The sequence below is a fragment of the Lepidochelys kempii genome, chromosome 5, assembly GCF_965140285.1.
Source record: "Lepidochelys kempii isolate rLepKem1 chromosome 5, rLepKem1.hap1, whole genome shotgun sequence".
Classification (NCBI taxonomy): Eukaryota; Metazoa; Chordata; order Testudines; family Cheloniidae; genus Lepidochelys; species Lepidochelys kempii.
The window spans coordinates 51,493,388-51,515,863 of record NC_136384.1 but is presented as its reverse complement, the minus strand read 5'-3'; the positions used below and the strand labels follow the sequence as shown (position 1 = coordinate 51,515,863).

At 42.8% G+C, this 22,476-nt stretch overlaps 2 protein-coding genes across 12 annotated transcripts in view; one reads left to right on the top strand and one right to left on the bottom strand.

Moving 5' to 3' along the window:
* Positions 1-11,831, bottom strand: part of MSH3 (mutS homolog 3) — a 190,369-nt gene extending 178,538 nt beyond the window's left edge. For all 7 annotated transcript variants that reach the window (XM_073344375.2, XM_073344373.2, XM_078852790.1 and 4 more), the window contains exons 1-4: positions 11,609-11,831; positions 4,700-4,823; positions 1,940-2,163; positions 373-588 (exon numbers count right to left, since the gene is read on the bottom strand). In XM_073344375.2, the coding sequence (XP_073200476.1) occupies positions 373-588; positions 1,940-2,163; positions 4,700-4,823; positions 11,609-11,755 (711 nt within the window). In that variant the 5' untranslated portion in view covers positions 11,756-11,831. The remainder of the gene's footprint in view (positions 1-372; positions 589-1,939; positions 2,164-4,699; positions 4,824-11,608) is intronic.
* A 163-nt stretch (positions 11,832-11,994) lies between these two features.
* The window catches only part of DHFR (dihydrofolate reductase), a 40,317-nt gene continuing 29,835 nt past the window's right edge, over positions 11,995-22,476 (top strand). Inside the window, exons 1-3 of one of the 5 annotated variants that reach the window (XM_073344368.1) lie at positions 11,995-12,202; positions 12,788-12,837; positions 17,492-17,597. In XM_073344368.1, coding sequence (XP_073200469.1) covers positions 12,117-12,202; positions 12,788-12,837; positions 17,492-17,597 — 242 coding nt within the window. In that variant the 5' untranslated portion in view covers positions 11,995-12,116. Of the gene's footprint in view, positions 12,203-12,323; positions 12,420-12,787; positions 12,838-17,491; positions 17,598-22,476 lie in introns of those variants that run through there. The other 4 variants (XM_073344369.1, XM_073344367.2, XM_073344370.1 and 1 more) reach the window with 4 other exon arrangements.

Sequence of the window (22,476 nt, the reverse complement as noted above, 5' to 3'; positions counted from 1 at the left end):
TGCATTTTTCAGAAAGTCATCAGGTTACTGTCAAGCTAAATATTTTTATTCTGATCATTAGTTCTATGCCATAATACAGTTCACCCTCAATTTCTTCAGTTTAACTTTGGTAAACAAGGTAATGTTATTGTAGAATCTAATATTGGCTGATTTGTCAGTACTTCAAATAGGGAATACTGCAAATATTGATGTGCCTTTCTTGTGGTACAAAAAAATGTATTGACACCTTTAGATTTAAAGAGGGTAGATCTTTTGTATCTTGATTACAAGTGTTATTCTAAATTTAAAGAACCTTTTCTATCAATGATGGTGGCCCTCCACACAATGTAACAAAGTAAACAACAATAAGTGCTCTTGGTAAAAGTTACTTACCTCTGCATCTTCTCCAAAGAATCTATACTTATATCCACATTCCACACACAAAATAGCATCTTTATACTGTTCTTTCATTTCCATGAACTGGAGTTCTAGTGGAGTGTATATGCTTTTGGTTCTTTTTTTAAGGAGGTTTATATTAGAAGTATTTTGAGAGCCTTCATAACTCTTACATGAAGCTGAAAATTGACTAAGACTGAAGCATGACTGTTCCTGTGAACAAAAAAGATATTACAATAATTATGGAGGAACACTCAATTACTGAATACTTAAATTACACTTTTAAAAACATACAGTTCCAGCATCCAGAACTGGCTGTCATACAACTGTGCTGAATATATTGAAACATTCTTTCAGGTTAAAATAACAATTCTGAACCTACTGTCAGCTAGTGCAATATATATGCATAAACAATAGCCCAATAAACTGAAAACGAAGATTGTGAAAGGAAAACAAAGGCTAGAAAGGGAATAAAGAAAAGTTCTGTGACTGATCACATGACTACACACACTCAATCCCACTCTGCACAAATGACATTCCAAGAGGTCTTCAATTGGCCTCTCCTCCTTTCATCAGTTGTCCATGTAATCAAAATATAAATGTCAAATCTTATCAAATTTGGTATCTTTCCTTCAACCAAAAATGAAAGTTAACTTATCTGAACTAGGCAAAATAAGTATGAACATAATATAGAAGTGCTGGAAATAAAGCTCTCCTCTGCTGAATAACCACCAGCCAATCCACGAAAAAGCAGTACATCAAACAAGCAGTTATGTGCCTTGACCTCTAAATCCTCAATCCCACAATCTGATCCAGGTGAGAGATTCTTGTGCCCATATGGAGCCCAATGAAAATCAGTGAGGCACCAGGCTGATACAAGGTTCTCCTACTTCAATCAGATTGCAGGATCAGGGCTCAAAAACTTAGCAAGTACTCCTATTACAGTCTGTTTTGAGAGCATAGGGACACTATATTTAACTGTACAGATATCATTCCAATGTTTTTTCAATATAAGCCTATCTCCAAAATACGTTCTGGTCTAACCACATCTTCCCCAGTGGGGAACATTATAGAGTGTTATAACAGCCTTGAATCCCACTGGGATAGGTTACATTCCAGTAATAATTTTGTACTAGTTTCTATCCTTATTATAACACCTGAATTGAACAAGAACTCAGTTGAAAGTCACATTGGAAAAGATGTGCATGCAAATATGAATAATCTCACCACATCCAAAGTACAGGATACGTTACCACCATTTTTTATCTTCTAATCTTTAAACATTTCTTATTTAAAACAAATTTCATTAAAACTTCAGTTGCACTGTTTTAGAATATCACTGAAGAATATCAAGAGCAGTTTTACTTACTGTGTTAAGAGTTAAGTAAAATGCTAGAATATGAATGTCAGATTCTACCATTGGTACGATATTGCATAATTTCATGTTGCATTCTGTCACACAGAACTTAAGAAAAACCCAACAACAAAGTCTGTATTTTAATCATAAAAAGGAATCCAAACTGCACTGTAATTCAGTGATCCCTGGAACAGAAGCACTGCATACCTTCTCACTGATCTGAGAACCTGTGTCCTGAGAATGAAGAGCACTATTCATTTCCAGGGGTCTTTCCACAAAAGTAGGACATTTTTCCAAGTGCACAGATGGACTCCCTTGTAAAGTATCCACCTGGACTCTGTTACATGGGTGCTTTAAATCACTGCAGAATTCTCTCAGTTTGTTTAATGTTTTCACAGATATGCAGGGCCTGGCACATTTCTTAGGCTCTTCTTCATTAATAAAAATACACAAAGAAAATATATTAGCAAATTACCTTGCAATTATGATTTCAATGAGATTGACATCAAAGATGAGAAAGACAAGGTAGATAAGGTAATATCTTTTATTGGACCAACTTCTGCCTGTGGAAGATACAAGCTTTTGAGCTACACAGAGCTCTACTTCAGGTCTGGGGAAGGATGGATAGCATCTGTGCTAAATATAAATTGGGACAGGTGGTTACGCGAAAGGAGTAATGCATGTTGGAGGCAGTCACTTGGAATGAAGTGAACTGGGAGTAGCTTGTTCTGCGTAAACGGTCTGGAACGGGCAATTAAGGGAATCTGGCAGTGTGGTGCATTACAAAAGAAGGCAGCACTCAGTATCATTAATCTAGCATAAATATTCTTCTAAATAACTATTTGTGTAACTGTAATAAAGATTATATTCACATTAACATGAAATCATAATCACATCTCAAACAACTAATATTTACATAGATATATAAAGAAACAGGATCAACTTAAAAATCTCACTTCTTACTATTTTTAATCTACTATTGCTACAATTAACACCTACCTGAGGGTTGGTCTACACAGAAAGCTTACATAGGCATAACTGTGTCTTTCAGGGGTATAAAAAAAAATTCCATACTCATAAGAGATGTAACTATGCCAACCCAACCCCCAGTGTGTACAGCTCTAGGTCAATGGAAGAAGTATTCCATTGACCTAGTTACTCGCCTCTCTGGAAGGTGGATTAACTACAGTGACAGGAGAACCCCTCCTGCAGCTGTAATGAGTATCTACACTGAAATGCTGCATCTGTGCCGCTGTAGTGTTTTAAGTGCAGAAATAGCCTTAGTGCTGCTGTAGCACATAAGTGCAGGTAATTCACCTCCCTGAGAGGCTGTAGCTAGGTCAACCGAAGAATTTTTCCACTGACCTAGCGCTGCCTCCGCCAGGGATTGGGCTGGCTTAACTACATCACACAGGAATGTGGCTTTTTCACACCCCTGAATGATGTAGCTGGGTAGACCTAACTTTTTAGTGTCAACCAGGCCTTAGATTAGGTCTTGAAAGACATTAGGAAAAAAAAATTCCAAGTATGCTTATTTTGTGAATGTGACAGAACTTTGTATATAATCAGATTCACTATTTCCCTGTATAATCCGTGAAGTCCAGGTCCACAAAGAGACTAACATTTAGGCACCTAGAAAAATCAGTGGACCAATGAGATCACAAAGCCTGAGCTAGGTGCATAGCCGCCCTAAACAATGAATGGGGAGAGACAGGCACCTAAGAAAGCTATCCACAAAAGCCAACATACTAGGTGGGGAGCGGCCTAAGGGAGATGCCAAAGAAAGGGGGCAATAGTCTTTGGAGCAGAGGGACTGGATCTCCCACATGAATGCCCTAATCACAATGCTACAGAACCATTCTCAGTCACACACTCTGGCCTAATGACTCATGATTTACCCAAAGAGGACCAGCTTCAACAGGAGAGACTAAAGAATACTCTGACGTGAGTCTCCTCTAGCACAGCCGTTAGGGCATCCTCTAAGAGGTGGGAGGTGCCTGTTCAAATCCTCTCTTCCCCCCATCAGGGAAATGAAGGAATTGGATCCGAGTCTACCACAACCTAGCCTAGTGGTTAGAGCATTCACCTGAGTTATATGGGACGCTTTTCCTCCTCCATCTGGATTTTTGAATGGGTCCCAGTCCACTCCGCATACTCAGAGCACACCTACTGGACCATGCTCCGCAGGAATATCTATCCTTCCCTGGTATGAGAATCACATTGCCTAAAGGGAGCAGCAGCCCACAAGCAGAAACGTAGGCAACTTTTACAGCAAAAATGTAGGTACTGACTGAGTTTAGGCAGCTACACGATTAGGTGGCAGCTGAGTGGGGGTTCTGTGGATTGTAAAAGTGCCTAAATCCAAATACTGGATCTGGGACCCATTTGGATCTGGGCCTTAGTTTCCCGTTTCTGTGTATCTCACACAGAAGGCAAAAAAATCCTTTTATTTTAATAGAGCAAAGTAATTGTAAAGCTACAAAATCAGTAGGGGATCTGAGGACAGTATCATCTGAAACTACTTTAGCTATTTTTTTTTCCAAACACACTATATTTCAAGTTGATAGTACGTCTCGACATTTTTTCACTCTTATTTCTAATGTACTTTCAAGCACTATAAAAGTGTTGTTCCACATCAATACAGTCCCTTTCTATTTTGAAAATGATTCTTTCCTCAAAATCTTTAATGGAGTTAATGAACCTTTTTATTCACTGCCTTGTTTCTCTACCAACATTAATTTGTTAGTTAAATGCTTGGTGTAGAAACAGAGCACAACTTTTTTCTTAAATTAGTTTCAACATAATTAGCAGCTATGATTTCTCAACAACTAATGGCACTTTAAAATACATACACTGAATTCAAAAACTAGTCCCTAAACTATAGGACAATGTAATTTTAACTTTTGACAATTAATAATTATTTACTCAATTTAAGTGCCTGCAAGTTTTTGTTTACAATGAACTCACCAACATCAAGAATCTTCACTGCATCATGGCCGTCCTTTCTATTACTTTGTACTGGTTTTGTCCTCTTTTTACTAGGTTCATTGTTTTCAACAGCTCTTCTCTTATTTCTGCCAGACTTAGAAGTCTAAAACATTAATTTTTTAAAAGTTAGTTTATTTTCTTCCCTTGTCATATGCTGGAAGAATGAAAAATAGATACCCAAAGAACAGACTCTCTCTCTGCAGAATAAAGTAAAAACACCAATTTAATTTTCTATATAACACTTAGAAATTCTTTGCTCTTTTAACTAACTGTATCTGTATGTATACAATGTTTTTTATAATTGGCTAGATTTATTCAAAACAGATACAAAAACTAGTTATTCTTGGGGAATTCTGTGCCACTGCTTGTGCACATAATGAGCCGCACAAAATTTTAATTTTTGCGCAGAAAAAAGCTGGTCAGAAAGTTGCTGCAGTTCTGCCTTTTGCCCACCAGAGGGTGCTGTGGTGCTAAAACAGAGCAGCAGCTCCTGGCCAGCTATGGAAGAGGAAAAAAACTGCCTTCTTCACAGCACCTGTCGGGCCAGGTCAGGAGACAGGGGGTCACAGATGGGTTCATACAGGCTTGTGGGAGAGGACAGTCTGGGGCAGGGGCTGAATGGGAGTGGAGGTGCAGAGCCACAGGGGGGGAAAGAGGTACAGGGCCACATGGTGATGAGGGAGGGGGTGCAAGGCCACATAGGAGAAGGGGGATGGCTGAGTGGGATCACAGAGACACACTGGAACAGGGGAAGGGGTTGCAGGGCCACATGGGGGTGCAGGGACACATGGGGACAGGAGTAAAGGTACCTGACTGAATGGGAGAGGCTAGGGCTCAGCCAGGATCTGCATGGAAGGACGCTCCCTAACAATCCCTCCCCTGCCCCCCATCTCCAAAAAACCTGTTCCATAGTTTTCTTACCCATACCCAACAACCCTCCAAGTTCACACCCAGGCTCCTTCCCAGCAATTACTTTCCTCTCCCTCAGCTCCTCCATTACCCATGACTCCCTCAAGCTTTTGCATTGCTTCTGCAGGGTGCGGGAAATATGGTTCTGTATTGTAGTTTAAATGAATTATTACTCAGCGTTCTGTATTAATATGCCTAGTAAGGAATCTATTTGTCAAAAAACATTCCCTGAATCTTTTTTGTTGTCTCTATCGTTACAGACATACTTGCTGACAGGTATTATGAAATAAATGACCAAAAATAACTGAAACAGGTGCAGTTATATTGTGTTATTTTAACAAATAAAATATGCAGAATTTGAAAATATTGAGCACAGGATTTTTAATGTTTTGGTGCAGAATTCCTCAAGGAGTAACTAGTGTACTCTAGACAGTAGACAGAACAAGGTATTATTGCAACATAGCTCCAGTCTCCAGCTCGACTATGTCTACATGTTGGACAAAATCCTTAACCCAATAGAATAACTGGTGCAACATCTATTGACTTCAATAGGACTAGGATCTGACCTTTTGTGAGCAAAATTACCGTTAGAAAACTTTTCACTGCCCTACCTGAAATGACTTGGGCCTTTACTCTGCAATGAGCTCTGCACAGGCACACCCTCAGGCTCACAGGGAGCTCACTGGAGACTGAGGCCTTGGTGACCTAAATTATAGTGCCATAGGTGAACTTAACACTTTACAACCACATAAAAAGGTAAAATCCTTGATCCCCTCAAATCTCTCAGTGAATAGACATCCATGTTATGAACCTCCCCACAAGTGGTATTGGTTACTCATTCTTTGGCAGAGAGGACTAGAATTAATAGTGCATGTAAACTGAACAGGATTGAGGGATATTGGTTAGGGTAATGTTGCATCTGCCATCAGGAGAGAGAAGATTTCAGTTACCAGGACTATCCAGCCAGCATCTTCCATCCATAACTAATTCACTTACAAAATTATCGTTTCTGTATCCATAGCACTTTGTACATAGAAAGTGTGATGAATACACATTTCAATGTTAATTTATCAAAAAGAATTTTAACTATTTGTTGCTATTCATACCGATGAGATTTTTCCTATGTACATTAATGTATTTCAAATATGAGTAACATTTTTTGTTTGTGATGGAGACTTGACTTTGGAGAACTAGCCCAATATAGGAAGGCAGATCTGAAACTTTAAAAAGGCTTACTACTGCAGTTTATTTTAAAATACTTTTTAAAGGAAAAAACCCAGAAAATCATTTTTAACTGCTGATTCTTAAACGATCTTTAACTTTCTATGGTCAGTACATTGATCAGAATATTATAACTTCATCCATAAAATATTCTGATTGATAAATATTGCATATGCATAATGGTTTCAGTTATTTCTTTATATTTGACTATTTGTTGTAATATACAACATGTGCATATTGTCATTCTACAGTTCCAGATCCATATAAAAGCATGTCTGAGGGTCTCTTTTTGGCACTTCTAACCGTTGTAACATTTTCCACGACAGTCTAAAACAGGTGGTTTGTGTATGTCACTGGGGAAATCAAAACTTCATTGAATCCTGCACCCAGTTCAAGGTCTGTTATAAAAAAAGTCACTTGTCATGATATCTATGGCTCTCTGAGAGCATTGTCTGTATGGGATATGTCCCTTCCCTCCCTGCAGAGCTGAGCTTCTAGAATTTTCTAAAAAGTATTGCCCAGTGAGGCTGCATGAGCACCATCTTCTGAATAGTTCTAAGCAAAGGTTACATCACAGCCATGTGGCCTCAGTTGCCTCACTTCTTCTTGCTAAATTTCAGAGTCCTACAAGAAAGGAAATCCAAGGAAAGTGGACAGTGGGCTGATAGTGTGACTATGCAAAAGCAACACTTTTAAAACAACACTGTTTCTTCATTGAGTAGAACTCTGCATAGTTCCACTCGTGGGAATCTAGCAAACACCACAATTCTAAAATGGGTTGAGATCTAATTAAAAAAATTGTAAAACTACCTTTCCAAAGTAACACCAGTTCTAGATATCATGTAAAGAGAGAGTATCGTCACGTAATAGTGCACACAACACAAGATACCAGCTCTGCACATTTTTACAGTGGAAACATTATGGAAGCATAAATGTTGTCTTAGCCCTGACAGTATGTGAGGCTCTCCGAGCTAATGCATAGACTGTCTAAATAGGACATAGACAGCCTAATCCACTTAAACAGAAGTAGAAATAGCATTCCCTTTACGCCTTCTAAATCCCTTAGAATTATCTAAATAAAAATCCCACTACATCAAGGGTAGGGAGATTAGATTTCCCCAAGGAGGAATTAACCATAATGTTAGTGGTCTGATTCACATGGAACTTGGATATTATTTTTTATTTAAATTTGGGATGAGAACACAGGACAACTTTGTCTCTTTAAAACAAAGTTAAAGAAGGATCACCTATTAAAACCTGCAACTCACTTGCTCTTCTCACAGATGTAACGCTGATTAAAAATCCTATCTTTAGTGACAAAAAGAATAAAGAACACTTTCCCAAAGGCTCAAAAGGTGAATACATCATCTTGGCAGCACCAGATTTATGTTCATTGTAAAACAAGATGTCTGATTGCTAGGAAGGTGATAACCACACCTTTCAAGAATCTTTTGAGGGTGGAAGGACTAAAAAGAATAGAAAAGCATACTGGCAGATATGTTGAGATAACACTGAAAACACTTTGACAGATAAGGAAGCTCACAGACTAAAATACAATCAAGACTCTAAAATACATTATATGGGCATGGAACACCAACTGCCCATAAAGAAAACTTTTTTTCCCTTCTGAGTAGTGTAAAGGTTTTTCTAGACTGCAGCAGAAGTCTCCTAGACTCCTATAGAGCATGCCACATCATGCTACAAGGTAAGGAGATTCTAGATTAGAAGACAAGACTTGAGAGAGAAGATCTGATGATATTGGAAGAAATGAAGGCTCCTGAGAGAGAGCCAGACAGACAGACACATCAACATACAAATACTGTCAAGCCTATGCTTTATTACGGAGGGAATTCTGCATCACTGTGCACATGCAGAAATCATGACTTCCACAGATTTTTTTTTCTCTGCTGAAGAAGTGCTACAGTTATGCCCTTTACCCACCAGGGGCTGCTGTGGCAGCAGAACAGAGGACAGCCAGCTCACCAGCAGCAGCAGGCAGCAGCCAATAGGGAGGAGGAGAGGCTGTGTTCCTCACAGCACACTGTTAGGAGGCCCTGGATATGGGGGGGGGACAGAGTAGGGCACACAGGGCTGCTGGGGAGTCAGACTGGGGTTCAGAAGGGCTAGTGGCAGGGGTAGAGGCTGACTGGGAGTGAGGGTGCAGGGACACATAGGAACAGAGGACAAGGAGTACATGGACACATGGGGATGAGGGGCAGGGGTTGGCTGAGTGTCTGAATTGTAGTTTAAATAAATTATAATGCAAAGTTATGTATTAATATTCCTAGTAAGGAACCTATTTGTCAGAAAACATTTTCTGAATTTTTTGTTGTTGTCTGTATTGTTACAGACATTCCCTTGGACAGGTATTTTGAAATAAATTACCAAAACAATTATAAATGACATGATTATATTGTATTATTTTGAAAAATAAAATATGCAGAAATTTGCAATATTGTGTGCAGAATTTTTAGGCTCAGAATTCCCCCAAGAATCATGCTTGAGCAGCATTAATTTACACTAACTTTCTTTCCAACAACGATAAAGGACCTGCTCTGGTGGTTTACTAATAACAAGGGAGATTTAGGATTTTAAGAAAGTTCCAGCACCACAAGTCTCAATTCTCATTGCCAGTAAGCCACTCTATCTGACACTGGTGTCAGGGTCATTCCTGATTTGCCTGGAAGCTGAAAGCAGCCTCCTCTGTCCCTTGACAGGTATAGACAGCTCTTCAGATGTTATTTCCAGAAACCAAGTTTGAAAGGTATCCTCATTAAGCAAGGCACTGAACCAGTGCTGTTTGTTGATGCAAGTCTAACAATGCAAAGGTCCTCCAAAATGAGCAGCAAACAGAGGAACGGGAAGGGAAAAACAAGAACTCCTGCCTCCAGATACACGGAAGGGCAAAACACTCATCACCTAAATCTGCCTATTGTACCTGGATCTTTGGAGGTCTGATCAGCAATGACCAGAAATGTCCCAGGACAGTGGGTCAAGAATAGAATCATAGTTGTGCAGTCGAGCAAACTACTTAATACTTACTATCTATAATACAGTTAATAAAATTAGAGAAATCTGGAATTATTTTTTAAAAAGACTCTAAAATCACGCCAGACACAAAGGTCCTTATATGCTCACCTGACTCTGGAAAGGGGGAAAAAAATTAGGCACTTGGGGTCACAGTGCTTTCATAAACTCAGCTGCAAATATCAGATGCTGCAAAGATAGTACTTGTGTGGGCCCAAAAAAGCATTGCTTTCCAAAAAAACTTCCAAAACTCAGAGGAACTAGAGTAGGGAGTGCAACCCACTGAGTGGGAATATACAGTAGCCACTTCAAAGAATCCTGAGTTTTGCATAGTACAACTCTCAGAAAATAAACTTAAAGCAACCTTATCAAATCCTGAACACCTACTCAGCCAGGGCAAATAGTTTTTTTTAATAGATTTTTTAAATCATCATTAATCACCATGATACAGAACTTGATTAAAAAAAAGATACTATGCCTAGGCTGATAGATTTGCATAATTTGGTAATGTTGATTTTAAATTTAGTTTTTCAATTTTCAGCTTTATAAAATCTAAACATAAGCAAACACACAACATGGGGTCTCCTAGAAGCTTGAGTTCATCTTACACTTCAGTGTTATGCATGTCTGCAATATCTCAGCACACAAGCAAATGGGGATAAAGGTAGACTTTCTGCTTCACTGCATTTCCTGGCTATCTCATTCAAACCTTACATTATCTGGATTTGAATTAGGGAGAAGAGAGTGAGATGTTACTACTCCCTCTGCCCTAGATAATCACATACATAAAAGGAACACAGTTTCACCTGCTTAGGGTTTACCAAGTAAATATTGTATACTAGGAGTTCAGAATGAAGTTTAATTCAGGCTATGTCCACATTACAAATTACTTCAGTATAACTTATGTCGCTCATGAGTGACAGAAATTATACCGACCTAAGCACCAGTATAGACTGCTTTGTCAGCAGGGGAGCTTCTGCCACCAACATAGCTACCACCTCTCACAGAAGCAGGAGTTATTAAGCTGATGGGCAAGTTCTCACCCATCCACTAAAGGCTTGTACACACTAGCGCTTACTTTGGTATAACTTAAGTGGCTCGGGTGTGGAAAAGTCACCCCCCTGAGCAAGGTAACTTACAGTGGCCTAGTCATCAGTGTGGACAGCTTTATGTTGGCGGGAGAGGCTCTCCCACTGACATACCAACTACCACTCAGGAAAGTGAAGTAATTATACCCACAGGAGAGCACTCTCCCGTCAGCATAGCGCATCCGCACTAGCAGCACTGCTACATCAGTACAGCTGTGTCGCGGTCACGATTCTAGCCTAGACTAGCCCTTGGACTGTCTTCACCAGAAGCACGACAGCGGTGACAAGACACCAAAACACCACAACCGCCGACTTCGGCCATACAGCTCCGGCAGGGGTGTTGCTGGCGGGAGGGGTGAGGGGACTAGCCCAGCAGTTATAACGGCAATTACCCAGGCACCACAGCAGTTAATTGGAGGTGGTGTGAGAGGCTCAGAGGCCCCCGGAGACGCCTGGTAGGTCAGGGCCCGCCGTGGAGCTGGCAGGGTGTTGTTTATTGCAGTATGTGTGGCCACGCACCGACCCAGGGTCACACAGCGCGTTAAGAAAAACCCGCCCCCGGGGTGCATCCCCGCACCCTCCCCAGCAGCCCCGCTCCCTACACCCGCCACGCCGGCTGCTACTGCGCCCCTTCCCCGCGCACCGTGTGCGGAGCCACCGCCTGGAGCCCCTCGCCGCCGCTCGCCGCGGAGCAGGCTGAGGAGCCGGCTACGCGTAGGGACCCCACCGGCCGGAAGAATTTACTCAGCACCGACTGTCCGGGGCCGCTGGGCTCTCGCCCCCGCGGCATGGTTGGGAGCCCAGATCCCGCAGCTCTCCGCACTCCAAGCGCCCGCACGCGCCGCCGAACCCAACAGTGACGTAATCACGGCACCACGTGCAGGTTAGAAAAAGGTGGAGCTAGAGGGAAAAGAGGTTGAACCGTTGCCGGGATGGGGCTGTGGAGAGAGAGGTGATTGGTGCTGTCCCTGACACGTGATGCTTTGCTGTGAGCGGCGGGCTGTCCCTCCCCATTCCCCAAAAAGGCAAGCAAGGCGGGGTGGCTCTGCGCATGTTCACCGCTCTGAGGCTGGGTGGTGGCGCGCTAATTCCAAAGCGTGAACCAAGCGGGAGGCTGAACAGGCGGGAGGCGACAGCAGAAAGGAAGCGCCATGGTCCGCCCCTTAAACTCCATAGCCGCCGTGTGCCAGAACATGGGCATCGGGAAGAACGGAGACCTCCCTTGGCCCCCACTCAGGTAGTGCGATCCGGGCCTCTTCGTCCTCTAGCGAGAGCTGCGCAAATGGACTACAGGTCCCAGCATGCCATGCTGCCATGCCTATGGGTCGCTCGCCTCGAGAGGGAGCGTGGCATGCCGGGATGTGTAGTCTGCGGGGAGGGGGTGTTGGCGGGGCAGCGGAGATTCAGCGGGACTGCGTGGGGCCTTTCGCCTTTGGGTGTCTGAAACCCGACAGGTTAGTGGCAGCAGAACAGGGGCCTTCTGCCGGGCTGCGTGGTCTCCTCCTGGAAACAAGCGTGATGGGTCTTAGACTCGTTCCCAGCAGTTGGCGGGATCCAGGCACGGGGCTGGGTTACTCACTTTCAGGGGACTTAGGTCGCAAAGGTCAGGTTTCAGGCATGTTATCTGGCCTGTATGTAGCTTTGTACTGTTGCTTCCTATGCATCTGTCATAAACCTAGATGAACCGAGGACTTCAGCAATACATGGGCTTACATTTATTTAAAATTCACTTAAATTCTATTTTTACTATCAACAAAAGAAATCCAAACACATTTTTCCTAGTAAACCCCCATTGTGATTTTTTTTCTTGTTCTGTTGATAGGAATGAGTTTAAGTATTTTCAGAGAATGACTATGACAACCACTGTAGAAGGTAATGTTTGTGTTTTCACTTTTTATGCTTCTACTTATTAAAACTAGTTTCTGTGATGTCACTAAATTGAAAAGATTAGTAACTTTCCTGTCTATATTGACTTGATTACTGTTTTAGTATAAAATAAGTTAATACATGTATCTTTTTATGTGACAGTTACATAGCTATTTACACTGATCATGTCTTCTGTGTGTTGCACTGAACCAAGTTTACTTATGAGATAAGTATGTCTGTCTACTTAATGCACATGCTATATTGAGATACATTTTCATAATGGGGTTGTGTGGTTTTTTGAGAATGTAATTTGACTGGCTGAGTGAAATTCTATTCATTTGCAAATTACATAAGCATAATTAAGATATAGAAATAGATAGTTTTTCATCTTGCTTTTACCTGTCTGTTAATAAAAGTAGAAATGGAACTATTTAATTTATTGTAGACTGTAACACTCTATATTCTGAAAAAGTTTATTTTCTCTAAATCAAAATGGTGGACCGTCATTTTTGGGCTTGGGAAACTAGCACTGAATGGAGGGATTGCATCATTATGCAGGTCTGGCATAACGAGCAGTGGCTGCTGAACTTTGGGATTCAGAAAGCCACCTTCCAGGAACGGTGTGCAGCGGAAGAATACCAAAATGAGAAGTTTGTGGAGATCGCTATATGGAAGTTGGCAACTTCAGACTGCTACCGGTCGATCACAAATCAGTTTGGAGTTGGGAAGTGGACCACTGGGGCTGCGTTAACGCAAGTGTATAGAGCCATTAATGACATCCTGCTACAAAGGACTGTGACTCTTGGCAATGTGCATGAAATAGTGAATGGCTTTGCAGCAGTGGGATTCCCTAATTGCAGAGGGGCAATAGATGACACGTGTATTCCAATGGATGAGCAGCGATGGTGTCCTTAGTCTCTGTTTGTCATAAACTGGGAATGAGCAACAGGGAATGGGTCACTTCATGATTATCTGTTCTATTCATTCCCTCTGGGGGCACCTGGCATTGGTCACTGTCAGCAGACAGGATACTGGGCTAGATGGACCTTTGGTCTGACCCAGTATGGCCATTCTTATGTTCTTTATGTAAAACTTTAAACTGAATGTTTAAAGAAATTCTATATACTATTGGGCTGAATATCAAAACTAGGAGTTTCAGTATGAATGCAAACTACATAATTAAATTGTTATGGCACAGATTTTTTTTCTAGGGTTTAATTTAAAAAAAAAAAAAGTTTGGTGTGTCATCACATTTAGGAATGTTGGTTCAGATATGAGCTTGAATAACCTTGGCTCCTCTGGAATGTGTATACCAGGACCATATTAAAGACTGCATGTTGTGATTTCTGGAGAGGTTGTGGAAAGATTATATTGCTCTGTGAGCAATGCTAGCTAACTCATTATTAGAATACTTTCGACCTTCTTAACTGGGTACACAATAATATTGATATTAGCATATGTCTTAACGTACAGTAGATAATTTTATCATAGGTCAGTTATGTGTTTTTGTATTCCCTATACATATCGATTGTGTAGAGTCTGTATCTAAACTGACAGTGCTAGTTATGTGCGTATATAAATTTCTTTACAAGTGTGATGAATTACACTTGCGTGGCATGGCTTATTACTTTAAAGTCCTAACCATCTCATTTTGTTTAGTGGTTTCAATCGTATGAACAATTGACTGACTGAGTTAATTTAAAATAATTTAAATTACAAAGTATCTAATCCACAGGTTCCCCTGAACTGGAGTGCGCTCCTGTAGGGGGTTGCAAAGGAATGTTCGGGGGGCACAACACTCACTGAGGAAGGGGAGAGAGCGCTACCCGGCCCCAGCTGTGGCCCCCTTTCCTCTGTCCATGGCCCCAGCTCCCAGGGGGGCAGAGACAGGAGTATGGAAGTGTGGGTGGGCACCATGAAAAGTTTGGGGACCACTGATCTAATCCCTTTTTTGAAAAAGCTCTTTTATTTCCATAGATCATTTTCCCTCTGAGAGTCTTCCTTGTAATACACTTCCTTTTATAAGGGCTTGTTTACACAAGGGGGTGATTATTGTGACACTTCTGCTGTACATCTGGCAAAGCACTGCATGCAAACTACACCAACAGCGTGCACATGTAAAGCCTGTTCCATTTTTCAATTTGTGTGCTCATATGGTGGTGTTTTTTTGCAAATTGAGGGTGTTTTGTTTTCAGAGGGTATCCCATGGTCTGTTGCTTCACTACAGCATGCATCCTGGGACTGATTTCACTGTGAGTCAGAAAGGCTCCTAGCTCAAATCTGCATAAAATGGCTGCCACCATGGGGCACCCAGAACAGAAGCTAGCATAGTTAACACAATAATAATTAGTAAATTGTAAAGATAAGTAGTTACACGTTGAAGTCCCCCCCCCCCCCCAGAACTCTGCCTCTTCAGTGCTCCTTTGGGCTTCTGGCTGGGACCCAGGCTTGACCAATGCAGGGGAAGAATCGGGTTGGGTTTTAACTTGTTGCGCGTCAGAGTCCTGAGTCCCAGACAGATCCTGACTTTCAGGAGACAACTCCTCTCCAGCCTTGTCCTGCTCGTCCTCCAGTGATTATTGCCATTCTTCCTCAAGTGGGGGTGGGGAAGAGAGCTGGCAGCAGGATCCACAAACTGTCTGGAGTGGGTGACTGTATAATTGTGTGAAATCCAGTCCAGTTAGTCATAAAATGGACAGGTCACAAATCCTCTGCCTAATATTTTCCTTGCTTCCCTAATTGTAATGTAGACCCTCTTGAGCTGTTTGCTCTTTACTCAGCACTGGTAGGTGGCCTAGTCATGACCCCTCACAAACATCTGCTTTGTAGTGTCCACAAACAGGCTTTATTATAATAGCTGGCCACAAGTTCTTCCTGCACTGCTGCTTCTCCTCAGATGGCTGTGAGATCCATGGTCTCAGCACCGTCACAAGCAGCAGCATCTTGTGGTGTTTGTGTAGCAAAATCACTGTAGTAGCACAAGAATGCTGAAATAATCAAACCCAGGACCAAATTTAGCTAAATCTGGCCCCATGTGTCAGCTTTTAAATGAGGGAGTGGGTTTCCCTGGGAACTTGACATCATAGCAGGTGAGGGCACATGTGTAAGCAGATAGGTCAGTAACAAGCAACCTCCAAGCAGTGGGGAATAGCCATTGGAGGCATGCAAATAGTGATGTGCAGCTGTTGCCTACACACAAACAGACCAAACTAATTCAGTTTGCAGCAAACTTAGTCCAATTTGCAAGAGGATTCCAGAGTGCAGTAAGTGCAGAGTCCATGCACTATGATACATTGTGTCTCTAAGGTGCCACAAGTATTCCTTTTCTTTTTATGTATGCTAGTGTTTTAGATGCTGATTAACTCGCCTTGAACTAGTGCAAAACCTCCATGTAGTCAAGCCCTAATGTACTCCTTCAGAAGCATCCTAATATCTAATGTTAATTGAGAGAGGTTTCCTTTCTGTGAATCTAATTTCTTGTAAATTTGCCCAACTATGATGGAATGTTCTTGAACAGTGTTCCTTTTAAAGTTATAAGTGCTTGACCACAAGCCTAAATCCACCCCCTTTATCTTATAGTGCAATAGTTGCACATCTTGGCATGACATAATTCAGATGCATATTGATATGTATCTTTCTATTTTGTTTTCATTGTTGCAAAGAGAAACCTCAAAGTAAAATGAATGGCTTATTTAGATTTCAAAATGAAAGAATTACTTGGCAGTGGGGATGCAGACTAGCTCAAGAGTTTATACAAAATAGCATTATCACTTGTAGCTGGGGTCCCAGATCTTAGAAAAAGAAAGTTTCCAAACAAGTAGAAGCTTTATGTTTAGCAGCATTACTGTGTTTGTGTATATCTTCAGTTTACACCTAATTCTATGCATGACTGTCAGTGCTTTCACATGTACACTTTAGTTTTACACAGTGCATCATAGAGTGGTGGTGATCTACTAAGCTAGTACACTAAATGCTGGTGTGAATATTCTCTTTTTTTGCCACTAACATTTTAAAATGGTGATGTTAAGTTTGACGCACAGTCCAGCTTTGTAAAACGGTCCCATTTAGTTTCAGTTTGTAGGTGAGTTTGTCTCCTAGCTTGCACTAGCTTCCTGGAAATGTTTGAAGTGGCAAAATCATTTTTCTATAATTTTGTGGGATGTAGAGCCTATATTTTTAGGGAAAGAGAGATCTGAAATGCTTTTAAGTTTAATATCACATGCTGAACCTGTTAAAATTTGTTTCTAGTGAAAAGAACCAGGGTTCCAGGAAGCTAGGGCCTGATCAAAGCAGCGATGAAGCTGTTCTCTTTTGGATAGTATAGATTATTCTGTTAATTATAAGTCATACAGTTATATTTAAAACTGATGGGTTTTGTTTGTCTTTTTAAAAAAGTGCACAGCAAGGCCTTGATACTGCAAACACGTATGTATCTAAGTTACTTTATTCACATGAGCAGTCACAAGGTCTGGGCCTAAGTTGGATCTTTTACTTATATTTAGTCTTGCTAATGTTTAAAATTTGCACTTAAACATATTAACTGTTTAAATAGAATTCAAAGTAGATTGGGGGATAAATCCACTAGATGTCACTAAACCACCACCTCTGATTCTGTACTAAGTTGAAACAGTTTTTAAAAACTGTTTTGTATATTACACAGGTAAACAGAATGCATTGATCATGGGTAAGAGGACCTGGTTCTCAATTCCTGAGAAGAATCGCCCCTTAAAAGACAGAATTAATATAGTGCTTAGCAGAGAGCTCAAGTAAGTACGAATCCTGATGATCTCATAAGTAAACGATAATCAGGTTAACTTTGATTACTATTTGTGTAGTGTGTTAGTGTTTCATAACTTAACTTTTAGAGTAATACAACTGTGAAGTGTCTGTCTTAAACTACCTGGAATCATTTGTAAAATAACATTTTGTGGAGGAGGTGGGATAAACAGAACATGCAGCCTGTCTCTTATGTTCCTCATAAAAAACAACTTCTGTTAAGTTACCTGTAGTCCAGGGGTCGGCAGCCTTTCAGAAGTGGCGTGCCGAGTCTTCACTCTAATTTAAGGTTTCGCATGCCAGTAATACATTTGAACGTTTTTAGAAGGTCTCTTTCTGTAAGTCTATAATATATAACTAAACTATTGTTGTATGTAAAGTAAATAAGGTTTTTAAAATGTTTAAGAAGCTTCCTTTAAAATTAAATTAAAATGCAGATCTTATCAGTTTAGTGTGATCCTTGCTGAGTTTTCCAATATCTGGCAAGTATTTGGATACTTTAAGCTGCACATAGGCTTCTGAGTGATCAGTTGTTAACCAGCTCTGAGAGGGAAACAGGACAGATTTCATGTGTGAAAATACCTGTTCACAAGGGTATGTGACTCAAAATGCTGAAAGCATTGCAAACACAAGTTTCTTCAAACAGTTAAATTTCACTGACGGGGACATCCAGCAGGTCAGAATAGAGGCCCTATTGATCTCTCTTGGTAGCTTCAAGTGCATTCTGCAGATCTCCAAACTTTGATGTTTCACACACAATTCTGAGCTTTTCAGGTTTAATTAGAAAAGAAAGCATTGGGCCAAATCGCTGGAAATCTTGAAATCTGTCAGAAAATTCTGATTCCAGTTCTTGCATGTACATTCTAATTTCAACGTCAAACGCAGTGCCTTGTTCCACGTGGCATGATAGTGTTGTAAGCAGCAAATCAGGACTTAAAAATATTCCAGTACAGTGGCGCTGGAACAATTTTTAAGGTGCGGGTGCTGAGCTGTGCCCCCTCTTGCCCCTGTCTGCACCCCTCACTGCCCCAGGCTGGGGCCAGTGGGCCACAAGTCGGGGGGTGGCTGCAGAGCTCCGGGCCGGCGGCCAGGACTCCGGGCTGGCGGCAGAGCACCCAAGACAGGTGGCCAGGACGCGGGACTGGTGGACGGAACGCCAGTAGCAGCGCCGGTGGCTTGGACCTGGGGCCGGCAGCAGGCTGAGCGAGGCCGGCGGATGGAACCTCAGCTGGCAGGGGGCTGGTGGACAGTACCCCAGGCAGGTAGCTGGGACCTGGGGCCAGCAGCAGGCTGAACGGGGCCAGCAGACAGAACCCCAGCTGGCAGGGTGGCCAGCAGACAGTACTTCAGGCCAGCAGCGGAGCCCCCGGGACTGATAGCCAGGACCTGGGCAGTGTGAGTGCCACTGAAAATCAGCTCGCATTCTGCCTTTGGGACATGTGCCATAGGTTGCCTACCCCTGCTGTAGTCAATCTTGTTGATTTGTATAGAAAATCCTTTTTGTGTTTGTCTGTCCATCCTAAGACTCTGAGCTTCTTGAGGCAGGGACCACCCCTTCTTGGAAAGAACTTAGTGTGGGCACTACCTCTTCTGTTGTATATAGGCTTTCATACCACACATCACCATGGTACTCCAAATAAATGATAACTCTGCCTGATAAAATAATTTTAAGAGTGATTGTATTCAGTTATGCATATTAAGGAAGTTTCTCGGTACCTAGTGGTGGTTCTGCGTGCTAACATTGTGTTCCTGTTCCAAAAGGTGCTAGTAAAAGTTGAAAGATTCCCCCAATTTTCTTGTGTCTAATGACTAAAATGTATTAAGTGCAAGATATGATCAAGCTTCAGACTTAACTTGTTAGTACAATGAGAACCGAGTAGCATGTCAGTAGCAAAAGTTTGAAAATCTTGGTCCTTAAGTTCAGTAATTTTTCCTCCCACCTGATCCTGACTTGTTTCCAAAATGTGGCTTATCATAGGTGCCGACTTCCTCAGTTCACGGGCGGTGCTTGACCCTCCACCCCTTCCCCCGCCCCGCCTCTTCCCGCCTATCCCCACTCCTCCCCTTCTCCCAAACCCTACTCCTGCGCCTACTCCTCCTGCACGCCAATGAACAGCTGATCAAGGGACGCACTGGGAGGGAGGGGGAGGAGCAGATCCACTGGGCTGCTGGTGGGTGTTCAGTGCCCACCAATTTTTTTTCTGTCAGTGCTCCAGCGCACCCACAGAGTTGGCACCTATGACTCATACATTTCCTTCAGTCAGCTTTCTCATACTTGTATTAAGATTATTTCTTCTTCAAGTAATTGCACATGTCCATTCCACCATAGGTCTTTAATCTGGCCAATTTTAAATTTCAGTACTGGAGCTACACTTCCGTCTCTGGGGTTTAAATCATGTTCATGTGGCAAATTGATGCCAGTGAGTGACCCACACCCCAGCTGCCTGAAATACTTGAGGAAATCTGATGTGAGTGACGAGTGTCACATTTGCGAAGGATTTAAGACTAACTCAGAGAAGGACAGAGTAGCCACCCTCAAGTATCCTCTTATAGAGTCAGCATTCTATCTCTCCTTAGTGCCATCCTTTTCAGAGCAGGCACCAGATCCATAAGAGTTTGTCTGGAGTGCTCTGCCTGACTTGTCTGTCACTGGAGCAGAAAAAGAGGCACAAGATTTCTGGGGACTTGGTACATCACTCAGCAAGATCATCAGTACTGAACCCTTCCTAAAGGCAAGAATTCCTGGAGGGACTCTAAGAAGAGGCACTTCCCAAAATAGTCTTAATCCAAGAAGAGGAGGTCATTAACCCGTGCCAGCTCCATTGAGATGGACTCCTGAAATATTCACTGGAGCTTCTTCAGGCCATCTTCTGGAGAAACCGCAAGCCCAAGAGACTATGCTGGTACAGTTGACACTGGAATGGTATGGAGCTACTCAAGAGCTACTTAACTTCTCGATATTGGTTCCAGTGGTGCAGGAAGGCTTCCACCTGGTTCTGGTGATTAGGCTTCTACCCTTCAGGCTTCTGAAGCTTGCAGTGCCATTGCAATTGACTCCTTGCCTCATAAAACGGTACTGTCAAGAAGAGGGAAGCCGACTATGATTTCTCTGGTACTACCATCTCCAGCGTCAGGCTCTCTCTCTTCTGGTGCTAATGAGTTCTGCTCCCCTGTTACCAGAGGTCTGATTCTTCATCCTCTTCATAAACCACAGGTTGGGTCTTGTGTCTCAGCATAGGTACAGTGTACATTTTCCATCAGAGACTTATGTGCCATAAGTCTTACAGCAGCTACCTGTCAAGGAGCAATGGCCTGGTTAAGAATGGACCCCAGGACCATGTCAGAGGCCTTTCTGGACCCTATGTGGTTTTCCTCCCAACCCACCAGGTCATCCTTTCATCCACCTCAGTCTATCTCCTTCGGTGCACGATGAGTGCATCAGCACCAGAGACAACATCTTCCTATAGTTGATACCAGGACTGGTACTGAGCAAGTGGAAGACATTCCAGCAGTTCCTCCAGGACATGAAATAGAGCAAATGCTGTCTCAGCATCTATTTGCATCCTCTTACTCATCACCAGATGAGGCTGTAGAGGTAATGAGTGACTCTTCCACATCAGAAGATTATAGCACTCACCAGGACTTATTAAAAAGACTGGGCACAGTCCTAGATATCTAGGTGGAAGAGGTCTGTGAAAAATCCCCCAAATTGGTGGATATTTTGGTTTCAGGAGAACCCACCAGGGTGACTACTGATCAATGAGGCCATTTTAGAGCCAATCAAGCTATTGTAACAGACCCCATCTTCCCTCCCCGCTCCCTAGCAAAAAAAGGCAGAGAGGAGATTCTGTGCCCATTCTAAGGGTTTTGAATATCTGTACAGAGACACCCCTCCAGGCTCTTTAGTAGTTGCCACAGCTAATGCACTGGAGAGGCAAGAACACCATGCATCGACTCCAGAAGGGAAAGATTCAAAGAGGCTAGACCTTTTTTGGTTGAAAACTTCATTCATGTCTGCAGGTTAGCATTGCAAATCAACAGGAACTTCTAGGTCAGTATGACTTTACCTTGTCGGAAAACATGTTGAGGTTTTAAAGACAGGTTACCTGACAATTGCAAACAAGAATTCATTGTGATTATGGACAAGGGCAAGCTAGTAGCCAAACAGCTCTTCAGGCCAGCTTGGCTGCAGGTGACTCCGTGGCTCGAGTCATGGCATCTACCCTAACTTTGAGAAGGTATTTGTGGCTGCAGTCTTCTAGTCTGCTGCCAGAGGTTCAGCAGCAGATGCACCAGAACGGGGTGGTTCATGGGGCCATGGCCCTCCCACTTTTCACCACTGGCCCCACCCCCCACCTAGGCAGGAAGCAAGAGCCCAGCCCAGGGAGCATAGGCAGCTGGGGAAGCCATGGACCCTCCATCTGCCTGAGGTGGGGGTGCCTGAGAGCAGCCCATGTCCCTGACCCCCACCCAGGACAGATAGAGGGTCTACAGCTTCCCACAGGTGCCCAGGCAGTTCTTACCATGGCTGCGCTTCTTCTGCTACCATGGCCCCGCTCCCAGGCCAGGTGCTGGAGCCCGGTCGGGGTAAGAGCCATGCAGGTAGCTGTGGGGAGCTGCAGACCCTACATCTGCCTTGGGCAGGAGACATGGGGTGGGGACTGCTCTCAGCCCCGCCCCACGACATCAAGCAGATTGTGGCCCAGGCTCCCTGACCCAGCTCTGGCTCCTGGCTTGGTTGGGGGGGACAGGGCCTCGGGGGAAGAGGAGGAGTAGGGGGTGGGGCCACAGAGGGAGAGAGGCCTCATACCCACACACACTTTGAGGAAGAATTAATCACTCCTGTTCAGCAGACCATCTAAGACCTCC